The sequence below is a fragment of the Mobula birostris genome, chromosome 2, assembly GCF_030028105.1.
Source record: "Mobula birostris isolate sMobBir1 chromosome 2, sMobBir1.hap1, whole genome shotgun sequence".
NCBI lineage: Eukaryota > Metazoa > Chordata > Chondrichthyes > Myliobatiformes > Myliobatidae > Mobula > Mobula birostris.
The window spans coordinates 40,529,760-40,546,222 of record NC_092371.1 but is presented as its reverse complement, the minus strand read 5'-3'; the positions used below and the strand labels follow the sequence as shown (position 1 = coordinate 40,546,222).

The 16,463-nt window shown below is 41.1% G+C and overlaps 1 protein-coding gene across 1 annotated transcript in view; it reads right to left on the bottom strand.

The window, feature by feature from the left end:
- Nucleotides 1-301: 301 nt before the first annotated feature.
- sall4 (spalt-like transcription factor 4) overlaps nt 302-16,463 on the bottom strand; it is a 49,069-nt gene continuing 32,907 nt past the window's right edge. Inside the window, exons 3-4 of the mRNA XM_072276827.1 lie at nt 2,057-2,370; nt 302-727 (exon numbers count right to left, since the gene is read on the bottom strand). Of these exons, the coding sequence (XP_072132928.1) occupies nt 302-727; nt 2,057-2,370 (740 nt within the window). The remainder of the gene's footprint in view (nt 728-2,056; nt 2,371-16,463) is intronic.

Genomic DNA, 16,463 nt, shown 5'->3' with positions numbered 1-16,463 from the left:
TTCAAATATTGTAAACTTAAGTCATATTGTAAACGCTTCACTTTGCAAGACCCGCTTTTTTTTAAAGATAAATCCCAGAGAGTTTTATATACTAAATTTGCAAAGCAATGATTGTACTCATAACACAAATTCAGGGAGGTACCCAGCAGTTTTGTTAGAGACAGCTACAGTAAAAAAAACTATTTTACATATTTGAGGATTATATGAAAATAGTAGCCATATTGAGGTCTGTGGTTGTTATTTTTCATAAAACCTAAATCTAAAACCTACTCTACTCTGCACATTTGCTAGAATGTCTTTATTAATTAACAGCTATTTTGCTTTCTTCCACAAAATGTGGAAAGTGAGGTGCTGAAACACTTTCAGAGCTAGGTTTTTCCTCGTCAGCAATTGCTGGGTTGATGCCAGACTGGGATGGATCCATTTTGGAAACTGCAGTGCTGGTGCTTTCAGCAGAACCACTTCCCACACTAACCGTGATGGGAGGGATACCACCATTCTGAATCACTGAGATCTCATTGGTTTTCAGAGCTAAGCCGTTAGTAAGCACAGTGGTGTATTGGTTCCAAACGGATGGTTCAATATTCATTGATGGGGCCATTAGATCCTTCGGGAACATCTCAGAAATCTTCTTTGGGTCATTGCCGATCAGTATCATAGGACTATCCAGCGAAAGTCGTCTCCCACGCCTAGCTGAATTATTCCACATGTGAGTTCCAACGTGGACCTACAAAACAAAAGTGCATCTTAGTTACTAAGTGACTAATTTGTACAAACTAGTTGCAAAGTTCCAGCAGCAGTCACTCTCTAATTAGAATCAAGGGGAGTTAAATATTATTTAGGTGTTGACTCTGCATATAAAAGGATGCAATTTTCTCTCCCTTCTAATAAGCATGCATTAAAGATGCTTTTCTAGTCACGGATTCCCACATTTGTTTAAAATAGCAGATTTGAGAACAGTTCCCTTCAATGGTATGAACTTCCCTCAATTTACTGAAGTTCAGTTCATGCCAATGAGAAAAGAGCAAGATCACAATACAACTGAGATTAGCTCTTCACCCAACGTGAATTTATTTCTGTACTCTTTGCTGCAGAGTGTTTATCAACTGTAAAAACTGCAATATTTACCCCTCTACTGGAGCAATAAAGCAAATTTTACCACTTCTGTATTGAGATCAGTTAATTCACCACAGACCAGAGATCAAACCTGTTGTAACTCGTGTCCATGCTACCCAGTACCAGCTTAGGTAGCACATTTGCCCAAAAATACTGTTGAAAATTTGCCCAAAATTACTTTTAAAAAAACATTTCATCGAGATGCAGATTAACTTTGCCCGAATTATATCTGTTTTGATAAAATGCTGGGACCATCAGCACAATCTGTTGTACAAGGCAAAATCTGTCAGCAACTTCTATGGTATGCACATGTTCAATTAAATTCAGTGATCCAGTTATTGATAAAAATCTCCTGCTTCTTGCAGGGCTGGGCCAATAGATGCAACACTGCAAAACATCGTTTTGAATCTTTGGGTACTTGCTTCAAGCTGTCCACTAACTCTGCCATAAAACTGGTATTGTCGACTCAGGAGGAAGTGAATTTTTAAATAGTATAACTGTCAAAGAAAAAAAAACAAACAAACTACCTGGGGAAATGAAATTTTATAATGAATTCATTCTTTGGTTCAAGAAGTTGAAAATTACTGTCTAAAATTAAGTCTCTATCTTTGTAATTCTTATGTAAGGCTTCCTTTATGATTTACAATTAATTTATGCTTCCTAATTTATAGTTCTAGTTTAGACTCCATGCGTCTTAAAGTGACTAGTTGAAGAGCCTTGCTGTTTCTTGTCCAGATGCCAAAGGTCCCCTGCAGAAGCTGCTGGACTGGATGCCGGATTAGTACAGATCAGCCCCAGAAACCAGAGCAATCTATGTGGATAGGCGTCAACCAGGCGAACGACAAGCAATGTTTCTTTGCTACCGACCAGAAAATCCAGGCCATTACTTAAGACTTTTAACATGCACTGAAGCATTTTTTCTTCAATCTGAACAAGTTACCTTGAGATTTCCTTTCGTTGTAAAAGCTCTTCCACAGATGGTGCATGCAAATGGCTTTTCACCAGTGTGCGTGCGTTCGTGAATCTGGAGAGCACTTGCTGAGGAGAAGCTCTTTCCACAAGTAGGACAGTTGTGTTGTTTAGGTGTGCGACGGGGTGGAGGTGCCAATATAGGTGGCATGATTGAAGCCACAGTTGATGGGGTAAGAAACTGTGCAGTACTTCCTGCTGGTCGTTCTCCATGGTCGCTTACTTCCACTTTAATCAGACAAGGAGGAGCCCTGATAAAGGAACCTGCAGGAACTTGAACAGCACCTAAAAACATACAACAGTTTTTCACTGTTTAGTCTAATATGGGTTGTAAGTTATACATGGTGGATCCCTTACTGTAGCCAATCCTTGGTCATTATGCTAAATTTTCCCTGTTTTAGGCCAGAACAATAAAGCTTCAGCAACAGCTAGGAGAAATAGAGGAAAATAGCCAATTAGAAATATACATGCATTGACCCAAAATGTTAACTTATTTCTGTCCCCAGATTATGCCTAACCTGCTGAATACTTAGCGTTCATTTTCATTTCAGAATTACCAGCACCTGCTTTATGGAAGCACAAAACATCCCACGTTAACTAGAACCAATGTTTCTAAAACAAAAAAAATAGACAAGACAACACTAATGTACAAATTTAAAGATCCAACTCAGTTGTGCAATTCAAGCTCATTTGAACAGTACAAAAAAAGTTTCTCTTTCTCTACAAAATATGGCCTACTTTATAATTGCAGGTTAACCATTAATTTAGCAAGAACGTGTAAGCATTCTACAACCCAATTGAATAATTGTTCTCAGATTATTTTTACCCATTTTCCAGGCCATCTGTATAATTATTATAAGATATTTTTTAAACTTCTACCCTCTTTTAAAATCTGTTTACTAAAAGCAGGGAAATCAAAGTCAGCCATACTCTATCCTAGATTTTCTCATTATTAAAAGGGCAGATCTTATCATTCAAAAACTAAGTTTAATAATATTTGGGTGACAATGTGAAAGATGGTGAACCCAACCACAGTGCCATACACCCAGTCTTTAATTCTGGGTCAGTACTTTATTCTGAAAATGGGAGTGGAAATCAGGAAGGTGCATATCATCACAAAACAGATGGCCAACATCTAGTGCTATGGGCAGAGATAATAGCAACAGTTAATGGAACCCACCCTAAAAACTAAACTGTATAATATGATCATGATCTCTCTCTCTCTCTCTCTCTCTCTCTCTCTCTCTCTCATTAGGAAGAGCAACATTTCTTTTCTATCCCTTTCTGGACCAAACTGATCACTAAGATCCTCTGATCCAGTAGAAAATAAGGAACACGTTGCTTAAATAACCCAGAACAGTGAAGTTCACATCTAACTTTGCAATTGAGTTTAGTCACAGGGATCAAATTTTAAGTAAAAACTTTCCTGTTGCATGCTGTGACAAAAATGCTACTTTACAAATCAGCTTCTGAAACGCTGCTTGGGGCATGTCACTATGTACATAGCAAAAATTGTCCCAGTTGCAATTCATTTAGAGAACTAGCTGGTGGTGCGTTATCTGACCGATATTAGTTTAAATATTTGCAACTTTCAAAAAAAAGTTGCTCCATCTGTACTTCAAAAGGAAGATTAAATGACTGATACAATATTTGAAACAATTAAACTATGCAGAAACAGCAAACTTGATGGTAGTAGATCGATGAGAAGCAGTGGGAAGCATTGCAAGGAAAACTTAGAAAGCAAATGGCAATTAACTTGAGAGGAGGATTTCAATACTGGCCAATTTGCTGTTAAGATTTAAGTTATTCAGCTTTAATGAGAAACAAGTTCTTTTAAAATGACCACCCCCACCCCCTCCAGAAATGGATAAGATTCTTCCAAAATTATACCTTTTTTAAAAAAATGCAACTTTTAACCTGCCTTTTTTGACAACTTAATAGAAGTGATAGAAAAGTTATCAATGGTGATGCATAAAGTGTATATACAAATAACTATGCCTAATTCTGCACTAGTCTATATGTTAAGTCCTATAAATAGTGTATGATAGGGGCACAGACAATTCCTTGCCTGGCTTGTATCATATGTCCTACAAATACTATAACTCCTGGAGGCAGAAGGTGTAGAATCATTGTTGGTGGAGCCAAGAAACTGCAAAGGTGAACAGATCCTGATGGAAGTTATATACAGACCTCTGAAAAGTAGCTAAGTTGAAGGCTACAAATTAAAGTGGAAGATAGAAAAGGATTGTACAATAGTAATGGGGGATTTTAATATAGAAACATAGAAAACCTACAGCACAATACAGGCCCTTCAGCCCACAAAGTTGTGTTGAACATGTCCTTACCTGAGAAATTACCTATTTTTCTCAGCTCCATGTACCTGATTCCCCACACGGCCAACAGTCTTACCATTTATAAAGTGGGCATCGGAGGAGCGGGTGACAGAGTAGAGGGAGACAGAGTAGGAAAGCTTTGGCTCAACGGGACTTTGGCGATAACAGGCCGGGGCGAGGTAGGTTATCTGTGTAGAATACAGATAGGAAGTATGTGTGTGAGGCCAGTTTTCTGTGCTCGGTGTCAGACGTGGAAGGTCCTGGAGTTGCAGCTCAATGACCTTCATCTGGTCAGGGAGAGTGAGGAAGTGATAGAGAGGAGCTATAAGCAGGTAGTCACTCCGGGGCCTGGGGAGACAGCTAAGTGAGTAACAGTCAGGAGAGGGAAGGGCAAGAGGCAGATGCTAGAGAGTACCCCAGTGGCTCAGAAGGGTAGGGAAAGGAAAAGGATGGCAGCAGTGACGGGGGGGGACTATATAGTTAGGGGGTCAGACAGGCGATTCTGTGGTCGCAGGAAAGAAACAAGGATGGTAGCTTGCCTCCGAGGTGCAGGATGTTTCTGATTGTGTCCACGATGTCCTGAAGTGGGAAGGAGAACACCCAGAGGTCATGGTACATATTGGGACCAATGACTTAAGGTAGGAAAAGGAAGGAAGTCCTGAAAACAGACGATAGAAAGTTAGGAAGGAAGTTGAGAAGTAGGACCTCAAACGGTAGCAATCTTGGGATTACAGCCTGTGCCATGTGACAGTGAGTACAGGAATAGAATGAGGGAGAGGATTAATGCATGGCTGAGGAATTGGAGCAGGGGGCAGGGATTCAGATTTCTGGATCATTAGCACCTCTTTTGGGGCAGGCGTGACCTGTACAAAAAGGACGGGTTGCACTTGAATCCCAGGGGACCAATATCCTGGCAGGGAGATTTGCTATGACTATTGGGGAGAGCTTAAACTCGAATTGCTGGAGGGGGTGGGGTGGGAATCGAACTGATGTGACGGAGGAAAGGGAGGTTAGCTCACAAATAGGGAAAGCTTGGAGACAGTGCGAAAGGGAGGATATGCAGGTGATAGAGAAGGTACGCGCTCAAACCGATGGTTCGAGAACAGAATCAGAATCAGGTTTATTATCACTGGCAAGTGACGTGAAATTTGTTAATTTAGCAGCAGCAGTTCAATATATAATCTAGCAGAGAGAGAAAAAATAAAAATACAATAAATAAACAAGTAAATCAATTACATATATTGAATAGATTTTTTTTTAAATGTGCAAAAACAGAAATACTGCATATTAAAAAAAGTGAGGTAGTGTCCAAAGCTTCAAAGTCCATTTAGGAATCAGATGGCAGCGGGGAAGAAGCTGTTCCTGAATCGCTGAGTGTGTGCCTTCAGGCTTCTGTACCTCCTACCTGATGGTAGCAGTGAGAAAAGGGCATGCCCTGGGTGCTGGAGGTCTTTAATAATGGACGCTGCCTTTCTGGGACACTGCTTCCTAAAGATGTCCTGCATACTTTGTAGGCTAGTACCCAAGATGGAGCTGACTAGATTTACAATAGCTGTGTCTATTTTAATGCAAAGAGTATTATGAACAAAGCAGATGAGCTTAGAGCGTGCATCAGCACTTGGAGCTATGATGTTGTGGCCATTAGTGAGACTTGGATGGTGCGGGGGCAGGAATGGCTATTTCAAGTGCCAGGCTTTAGATGTTTTAGAAAGGACGGGGAGGGGGGCAAAAGAGGTGGGGGCATGGCACTGTTGATCAGGGACAGTGTCACCGCTGCAGAAAAGGAGGAAGTATTTCAGACCTGGGAAAAAGCCTCTACTATCCACACAATCAATTCTTCTCATTATTTTGTACACCTCTATCAGGTCACCTCTCATCCTCCATTGCTCCAAGGAGAAAAGGCCAAGTTCACTCAACCTATTCTCATAAGGCACGCTCCCCAATCTAGGCAACATCCTTCTAAATCTCCTCTGCACCCTTTCTATGGTTTGCACGTCCTTCCTGTAGTGAGGTGACCAGAACTGAGCACAGTACTCCAAGCGGGGTCTGACCAGGGTCCTATGTAGCTGCAACATTACCTCTCGACTCTTAAACTCAATCCCACGATTGATGAAGGACAATTCACCGTATGCCTTAACCACCTGTGCAGCATCTTCGAGTGTCCTATGGACTCGGACCCCAAGTTCCCTCTGATCCTCCACACTGCCAAGAGTCTTACCATTAATGCTGTATTCTGCCATCATATTTGACCTACCAAAATGAACCACCTCACACTTATCTGGGTTGAACTCCATCTGCCACTTCTCAGTCCACTTTTGCATCCTATCAATGTCCCGCTGTAACCTCTGACAGCCCTCCACACTATCCACAACACACACAATCTTTGTGTCACCAGCAAATTTACTAACCCACCCCTCCACTTCCACATCCAAGTCATTTATAAAAATCACAAAGAGAAGGGGTCCCAGTACAGATCCCTGAGGCACACCACTGCTCACCGACCTCCATGCAGAACACAAGCCATCTGGGCAAGCCAGTTCTGGATCTACAAAGCAAGGTACCCTTGGACAAGTCCCCATGCCTCCTTACTTTCTCAATAACGCTTGCATGGGGTACCTTGTCAAATGCCTTGCTGAAATCCATATACACTACATCTTCTGCTCTACCTTCATCAATGTGTTTAGTCACATCCTCAAAAAATTCAATCAGGCTCGTAAGGCACGACCTGCCTTTCACAAAGACTATTCCTAATCATATTATGCCTCTCCAAATGTTCATAAATCCTGCCTCTCAGGATCTTCTCCATCAACTTATCAACCATTGAAGTAAGACTCGCTGGGCTATAATTTCTTGGGCCATCTCTACTCCATTTCTTGAATGAGGCAACAGCATCAACAACCCTCCAATCCTCCGGAACCTCTCCCATCTCCATTGATGATGCAAAGATCATCGCCAGAGGCTCAGCAATCTCCTCTCTTGCCTCCCACAGTAGCCTGGGGTACATCTCGTCTGGTCCCAGTGACTTATCCAACTTGATGCTTTCCAAAAGCTCCAGCACATGCTTTTTCTTAATATCTACGCACTCAAGCTCTTCAGTCCACTGTAAGTCATCCCTACAATTGCCAAGATCCTTTTCTGTGGTGAATACTGAAGCAAAGTATTCATTAAGTACCTCAGCTATCTCCTCCAGTTCCATACACACTCTTCTACTGTCACACTTGATTGGTTCTATTCTCTCATGTCTTATCCTCTTGCTCTTCACATACTTGTAGAATGTCTTGGGGTTTAACTGAATTCTGTCCACCAAGGCCTTCTCATGGGCCCTTCTGGCTCTCCTAATTTCTTTCTTAAGCTCCTTCCTGCTAGCCTTATAATTTTCTAGATCTCTATCATTACTTAGTGTTTTGAATCTTTCGTGAGCTTTTCTTTTCTTCTCTTCTTGATTAGATTTACAAAAGCCTTTGTACACCACGGTTCCTGTACCCTACCATCCTTTCCGTTTCATTAGAACGTACGTGTGCAGAACTCCACGCAAATATCCCCTGAACATTTGCCACATTTCTTCCATACATTTCCCTGAGAACATCTGTTTTCAATTTAGGCTTCCAAGTTCCTGCTTGATAGCCTCATATTTCCCCTTACTCCCAATTAAATACTTTCCTAACTTATCTATTCCTATCCCTCTCCAATGCTAAGGTAAAGGAGATAGAATTATGATCACTATCTCCAAAATGCTCTCCCACTGAGCGATCTGACACCTGACCAGGTTCATTTCCCAATACCAGATCAAGTACTACATAAAGTCTCTCCTTTATGTAGATAAGGCTACAATTGTGTCAAGAAACCTTCCTGAACACACCTAATAAACTTCACCCCATCTAAACCCCTCACTCTAGGGAGATGCCAATCAATATTTGGGAAATTAAAATCTCCCACCACGACAACCTTGTTATTATTACATCTTTGCAGAATCTGTCTCCCCATCTACTCCTCGATGTTCCTGTTACTATTGGGTGGTCTATAAAAAATACCCAGTAGATTTATTGACCCCTTGCTATTCCTGACTTCCACCCACAGAGACTCCGTAGACAATCCCTCCATCTCTTCCTCCTTTTCTGCAGCCGTGACACTATCTCTGATCAACAGTGCCATGCCCCAACTTCTTTTGCCTCCCTCCCTGTCCTTTCTGAAACGTCTAAAGCCTGGCACTCTAAGTAACCATTCCTGCCCCTGAGCCATCCAAGTCTCTGTAACGGCCACAACATCACATCTCCAAGTACTGATCCATGCTCTAAGCTCACCCCACTTTGTTCATAATACTCCTTGCATTAAAATAGGCACATCTCAAACCACTGGTGTGAGCACATCCATTCTCCATCACCTGCCTATCATCCCTCTCACACTGTCCTCAAGCATTTTTTATTTGTGAGCCAACCGCCTCTTCCTCGGTCTCTTCAGTTTGGTTCCCTCCCCCTAGCAATCCTGGTTTAAATTCTCCCAAATAGCCTTAGCAAACCTCCCCGCCAGGATATTGGTCCCCCCTGGGATTCAAGTGCAACCCGTCCTTTTTGTACAGGTCACCCCTACCCCAAAAGAGGTCCCAATGATCCAGAAATCTAGAATCACTGCCCTTGCTCCAATCCCTCAGTCACCCGTTTATCCTCTGCCTCGCTCTATTCCTGTACTCACCGTCACGTGACACAGGCAGTAATATGCAGGTAGGTTGGGAAAATCAAGGTGGTGGTGGGTCCAAAGAGGAGGAATTTGTAGAATACCTACAAGATGGCTTTTGAGAGCAGCTCATGATTGAGCCCATGAGGAGAATCAGCTATTCTGCACTTGATGTAGTGCAATGAACAGAATTGATTAGAGAGTTTAAAGTAATAGAACCCTTCATGGGCAATGATCATAATATGACTGAATTCACTCCTGCAGTGAGAAGCTAATGTCAGATGTATCAGTAATAGAGCGGAGTACAGAGGCATGAGAGAGGAGCTGGTCAAAATTGATTGCAAGGGGACACTAGCAGAGATGGCGGCAGAATAGCAATGGCTGAAGTTTCTGGGAGCAATTGAAAAGGTGCAGGATAGATGCATCCCAAAGTAGTAGTATTCTAAAAGCAGAATGCAACTATGGCTGACAAGGGAAGTCAAAGTCAAAGCCAACATAAAAACCAAAGAGAGGGCATATAACAGAGCAAAAATTAGTGGGAAGTTAGAGGATTGGGAAGCTTTTAAAAACCAAAGGCAACTAAAAAAATCTTAATGAAGGAAAAGGTGGAATACAAAGGCAAACTAGCCAATAACATTAAAGAGGATACCCAAAGTTTCTTCAGGTATATGAAGAGTAGAAGAGGTGAGTAGATATCAGTCCACTGGAAAATATGCTCAAGAAGTAGTAATGGGGGACAAGGAAATGGTGGACGAACTAAGTACTTTGCATCAGTCTTCCCTGAGGAAGACACTAGCAGGATGCTGGACATTCGAGTGTGTCAGGAGCAGAAGCAAGTGAAGTTGTCATCACTAAGGAGTAGGTACTTGGGAACTGAAGGGTCTGAAAATAGGTAAATTACCTGAACTAGATGGTCTACACCCCAGTGTTCTGAAAGAGGTAGCAGAGGTGGTTGTGGATGCATTAGAAATAATCTTTCAAGAATCAACATATTTTGTCATGGTTTCAGAGGACAGGAATGGAGAGAGGCAGAAGAAAGGAAACTATAGGCCAGTTAATCTGACCTCAATGGTTGGGAAGATGTTGGAGTTGATTATTAAGAATGTCTCAGGGTACTTGGAGGCACATGATAAAATAGGCCTTAGTCAGTATGGTGTCCTCAAGGGAAAATCTTGCCTGACAAATCTTTTGGAATTCTTTGAAGAAATAGCAAGCAGGATAGTCAAAGGAGAAATCAGTTGATGTTGTGTACTTGGATTTTCAGAAGGCCTTTGACAAGTTGCCACACACGAGGCTGATTAATAAGTTAATAACCATGGTATTACAGGAAAGATACCAGCATGGATAGAAGATTGGCTGATTTGGTTTCTGGTTGGCTGCCAGTGACTCGTGTTTTCCACAGGGTTCTGTGTTGGGGACCACTTATTTTCTCATTATATGTCAATCATTTGGATGATGAAATTGATGGCTTTGTGGCCAAATTTGCTGATGATATGAAGATAGGTGGAGAGGCAGGTTGTGTTGAGGAAGCAGACAGGCTACAGAAGGACTTAAGACAGATTATGAGAATGGGCAAAGTGACAGATGGAATACAGTATCCAGAATTGTATGGTCATGCTCTTCGGTAGAAATAAAAAAAATGGTAGACCATTTTCTAAATGGAGAGAGAAAAAAAAATCAAAAATCTGAGTGGAAAAGGACTTGAAAGTACTCATGGAGGATTCCCTAAAGGTTGAGTCGGTGGTGAGAAAGGCAAATGTGATGTTAGCATTCACTTCAAGAGGACTAGAATTTAAAAGTAAGGATGTAATGTTGAGGCTTTAAGGCACTGATGGGGCCTCACTTGGAGTATTGCCATCAGGTTTGGGCCCCTTATCTTGGAAAGGATGTGCTGACATTGGAGAGAGTTCAAAAGAGGTTCACAAAAATGATTCTGGGATTGACAGGCTTATTATACAAGGAGCATTTGATGGCTTTTGGCCTGTATTCACTGGAATTCAGAAGAATGGGGGGCAGGTAGGGAACCTCATCGAAACCTATTGAATGGTGAAAGGCCTCAATACAGTGGATATAGAGAGGCTATCTCCTATGGCAGGGAGTCTAAAACCAGAGGGATGTCCATTTAGAATGGAGATTAAGAAGAATTTCTTTACCCAGCGAATGGTGAACCTGTGGAATTCATTTTCACACGCAGTTGTGGAGCCCAAGTCATTGGGCATATTTAAAGCAGACGGTGATAGATTCTTCATTAGTCAGGGCATGAAGGGTTAAAGGGAGAAGGCAGGAGGTTGGAGCTGAAAGGGAAATGGGCCAGCCACGATGAAGCGATAGAGTAGACTCAGTAGGCCAAACGACGTAATTCTGCTCCTATATCTTACGGTCTAAAATATATACCATAAGAGCACAATTGTAAACCCACCCCTAGTGGACCAACTGCACAACAGGTATCATCCTGAATTTGAGTTACATGAGGAAACTGTAAAAATGTCCTAGTTAAAGGAGAAAGTTTAACCCACAAATTTCAAAAAGACGTTTGGTAAATTTTGGCTTGCGGCATTGCTAAGTCATGTGTAAAATCTGCACTCCAAAGACTTAAGTATTTAAGCACAAGTGCTATCCTGCTAGTCAGAATCACTTGGGCAAGACTTCAGTGGCTTCCACTTCCGACTCTGCAAGAAGGTAGAAGATTCCATGCAACTTTTGAATAAGAATGTAGGTTTCGATATCTAGCTTGCTATTTTATTCTTCAACCAATTTGAAGAGTTGGTCAATATACCCGCAAATTGAATTAATTGCAATAATATGGATGACATGATCAAATATATCCAAGTTTTACCGATAACTGGCTAAGAGGCAGTGAATTATGATAGCTGTGCAGAGAGGTCAAGGGTATACACAGGCTAAACAAATACATAAGGATATGACAGACAGGACATTACATGAAAGATGGTGGTATTCAGAAGGAAACTTGGTGTATCTATACATGAATCACTGAAAAATAGCCCACTGATACAGCAAGCAACTAACACAGCAAATGGTCATTTATTACAATAGGATCTGAACACACAGCTTAGACTGCTGACCTGTTATATCACCCTTTGCATTATTAGGCCCCTTCTAGCCTTGTTGCCAATAACACATCTCTCCATACACAACTCTTTAAGTGAATGCTATTGGCATCTTCAACCTGGGAATGCATCCTGCATACCATGTGTACAAGAGTAGTGTCATCTTACTGTCTGACAACACCACTTCTAGAGTACACATCTGCTCTCCTCACTTGCTTGCACTATAAAAGTGTAGCAAAAGGTTCATCAGGTTCATTCCTGGACTGGTGGCTTTGTCTTACAAGTAGATTAAGCATACATTTTTGATCGCTTAGAAGAATGAAAGGAAAGTCTCAAAACATGCAACCTTTTTCCTGAACTGGACAGGGAAAAATGTAGAGATGATGTTTCTCTATCTCTACTAGAAGTGACAGCTTCAAAATAAGTAACTGGTCACTCAGGACAAAGATGGGAAGAAAATTACTTTATCCAGAGTGTACTGATCTTTGGAATTCTCCATCCACAGGGGCCGTGCAGTGGAAAAATGATGGCCGGTCAAGCATGATCCCACTCCTGCTTCTAATGTTCTTACATTGACATGCACAAATCAGCCGGTGCTCTTCATTCAAATAAAACAATAAATAACATGTTTAAACTCATTTGCAACACTCTGAAACTGGGGAAAGTCATTATTTTGTTTCAGTAAGTCAGGAGTATGCTTAGAGATTGCCTAAAAAATGGAAAGTCAATGGTGATAAATACAAGACCCTGTCTATTGAGCTGCATCCCTCATGATGGAAGACTACCTATGTCTTCAGGATGATGCAATCAAATAGATGATAGAACTTGAGAGGGATCATATTAGGTAGAGATTATATTGCTCAGAGTTTACATACAGTTATACGCAAATGAGAAGTGGAGTTTTCCTGGAAAATACTTCATTAAGTAAAATTCCCAATAAGGCTTTAATGCAGCATTATATTTTGGTGCATTGTATTCCAACGGGCAGAAAGCAACACTCTATTTGCTAGAGTGAAAAGCAAGATTCACAAACTGAAGTCACACACCCCAAACAAAGGAGTTAGAACAACACATGAATGACTGCATACTTGAAGATCAGATGTTTGACAAAAAAAATCCTTCGAGTTCAAAATCAGAAATGATAATAGTGAAAACATTTAGTTTGTGCCTTTCATGAACATGGGACTCCAAAACACTATTTTATATGTTAAATATCTGTGTAGTGCTAAATTTGTACAAATTATTCATTTAGTTACAATTAAATTGTTGTTTCCATTTTGTGAATTTTATTTTAAAAGAACAGGGTCAAGACCAGGAAGGAGTTTGTGGAAAAGTTATCAACCTTTAGTTATGAAAACACTTGGGGTAAAAGAATTATGTTCTGTTGAAAGATGATCCAATGAAGAATTTAACAGGGCAGAATGTATTTTCCACGGCAGAATGAACTAAAGAGAACACCAAGTTGCCAGCTCCATTTCTATGGTGTACAATTCTATGAATTTTAGATTCCAAGAACCAGTTCAAGAAAAGCTGAAGGGTTTAGTTATAGATACACAATCAACTGAATGCATCATTCTCCAAGATACAAAACAGAACAGAGCTTACAATATTGGAATGCAAATAAATTACTACTGATCATTCATTGTTGTCAACATTTATCAGCAAAGTTTAAGCAGTGGTTAACAATTGTTCCCCCCCCCCTACCCCATCTTGAGGGTGGTCCTCAATACCAGGACCATTTTTTTTTCTATTGACCTACATAAATGGGAACCACAATTTCTAAAATGCCTGGATGACACAAAACTTAATAGCTGGAAACTAAGAAATAATTGCAGCAGGATAAAAGAACCTAGTAGAGTGGCAGATGCAGAGCAGATGGTATTTAATGTGGAAAACGGAGAGATGCTGCATTTTGACAATATAAAATTTTAAAAGACGTGTGAGAGGGAGAATACAAGTATGAGAGTTCACATGTAATTGGATGCAGTGTCACAGGTTGAGAAAATGATAAGGCTTACACAATTTGCATTTTATCTATAGAGGTATAGAATATAAAAGTCAAGCTATTATGCTAAACCTTTATGAAACACTGGTCTGGCTTCAAGTGGAGTTTTCCATTCATTTCTGGTCACCTCATTAAAGGAAGTATAAGATGACACTGGAGAATCCCAGAAAAGATGCAAAAAGAATGGATCCAGGGATTGAGGAATTACAGTTACACGGAGAAATTGGGAAAGCTAGGACTATTTTCTATAGAGATGTCTGAAGGGAGATTCAATACAAGTATGTAAAATGATCAAGTTTCTGAACAAGGTGGGTACTGGCAAATTATTTCCACTGGGGGAAGGGTTGATGAGAAATTACAGAGTATATAGCGAAAGATAATTAATAGTGATTTGATGAATGTTTTAAAAGTAGCCCGAGATTTGATACTACAATGCACTACTTGCAGCTGAAATACTGATATTCAAGAGGGAGAAAGAGAAATCTACTGTGAAGGAAATAAATGCTAAGTTAAGGCTACATCCACACTAGACCGTATAATTTTGAAAACACCGGTTTCGCATAAAAACGATAGGCGTCCGCACCAGGCAGTTTTGAAAATACCTCCGTCCACATTAAAACGGGTATTTGGGTGAATCTCCTACTGGGCATGCGCAGGACACATCTAAGAAAACAAGCCAAGAGGAAACGGTATACTTGGTGCACGTTTGTCCAGTTACAGACTAGAGAAACTTAAAAGGAAATTGCCAAACAACTGACAGCCGTTGGCTCTCGCGCAGGAGGACTTAAATCTAAAAAAACAAATACTGGAGCATATGGAGGCAACCGACAGGGAGCTCACGGACAGTATGATCTGGCTGACGACAAACATTGAAAACCTGACCAACTCTGTTGCAGAGGGATTTGCAATGATGAGGAATACGATGGCTTCCACCCAGTACTCTTCACCGCCACAATACCAACCTCACAGCCACTACAATAGCTACACATACGGACACACAGACCCTCGGGTGGCCCCACCAACATCTTCCCCACTCCCACAGAGGGGTCACCCTGGAAACATTTCCTACAGCCATAGTCTCTTCAACGATGAAAGGGACGACAGTTTTTTTGAAACCTCCGGTTACCCCGTACACACTACAATGCAAAACCGGCATTTTCAGATTTTAAAACTCTAGAGAGCGTCTCAGAAAAGCTCTGTTTCTGGGGGAGGAAAACGGCGTTTCAGTGTGGACAGAGGGTCAAAGAGAAGAGAAAAGGCTTTGGTTACGGATTTATCCAGTCTAGTGTGACGCAGCCTAAGGAGAAGGGGCTAAGCAGTGTGATAATGGCCCGGTAATGAGTTGATGGCCAAATGCCGCAACTATCCAATGCCATTGGTGAACAGATCAAAGCTGTTCAGCTCCCAAGGCCATTCATTTACATAGCTATCAAATGCTATTACAAGGGAAAAGATATACAAATGTACAGAACTAACTGGATACATTGATGAATCTAAATCAAGAGCAATGATCAAGCAGGGCATGATGTTTTGTAAAATAAATATTGAAGACACCAAAATCATCTTTTGAAATCTGCAAAATCAAGCAATAATTTTCCAAAGGCTTTTTTTTCCCAAAAAGCAAACCAATTTACATCGTCAAATAGCCAGAAGAAATGTTCTTCAGCCGAAACCACAATATATACAGAAGAGGGATGACAAACCAATTGTCCTATTGTCTCTTAAGGGGAACACAAAAAAATGACTTGAAAAACCCTTGCATTTTTTTTTAAGCCAGTGGCTGTACAAACATGTTTACTGCTCAATTTAAAAATGCAAACACGAGGAAATCTGCAGATGCTGGAAACTCAAGCAACACACACAAAAAATGCTGGTGAATGCAGCAGGCCAGGCAGCATCTATGGGAAGAGGTACAGTTGACATTTTGGGATGAGACCCTTCGTCAGGACTAACTGAAAGAAGAGATAGACATAGACATACTTTATTGATCCCGAGATAGTAAGAGATTTCAAAGTGGGAGGGGGAGGGGAGATCCAAAATGATAGGAGAAGACAGGAGGGGGAGGGATAGAGCTAAGAGCTGGAAAGTTGTTTGGCAAAAGGGATACGAGGCTGGAGAAGGGAGAGGATCATGGGACAGGAGGCCTAGGGAGAAAGAAAGAGGGAGAGGAGCCCAGAGGATGGGCAAGGAGTTATAGTGAGAGGGACAGAGGGAGAAAAAAAAGGGGAAAAATTAAAATAATAATAATAAATAAATAAATAAGGGATGGGGTATGAAGGGGAGGTGGGGCATTAACGGAAG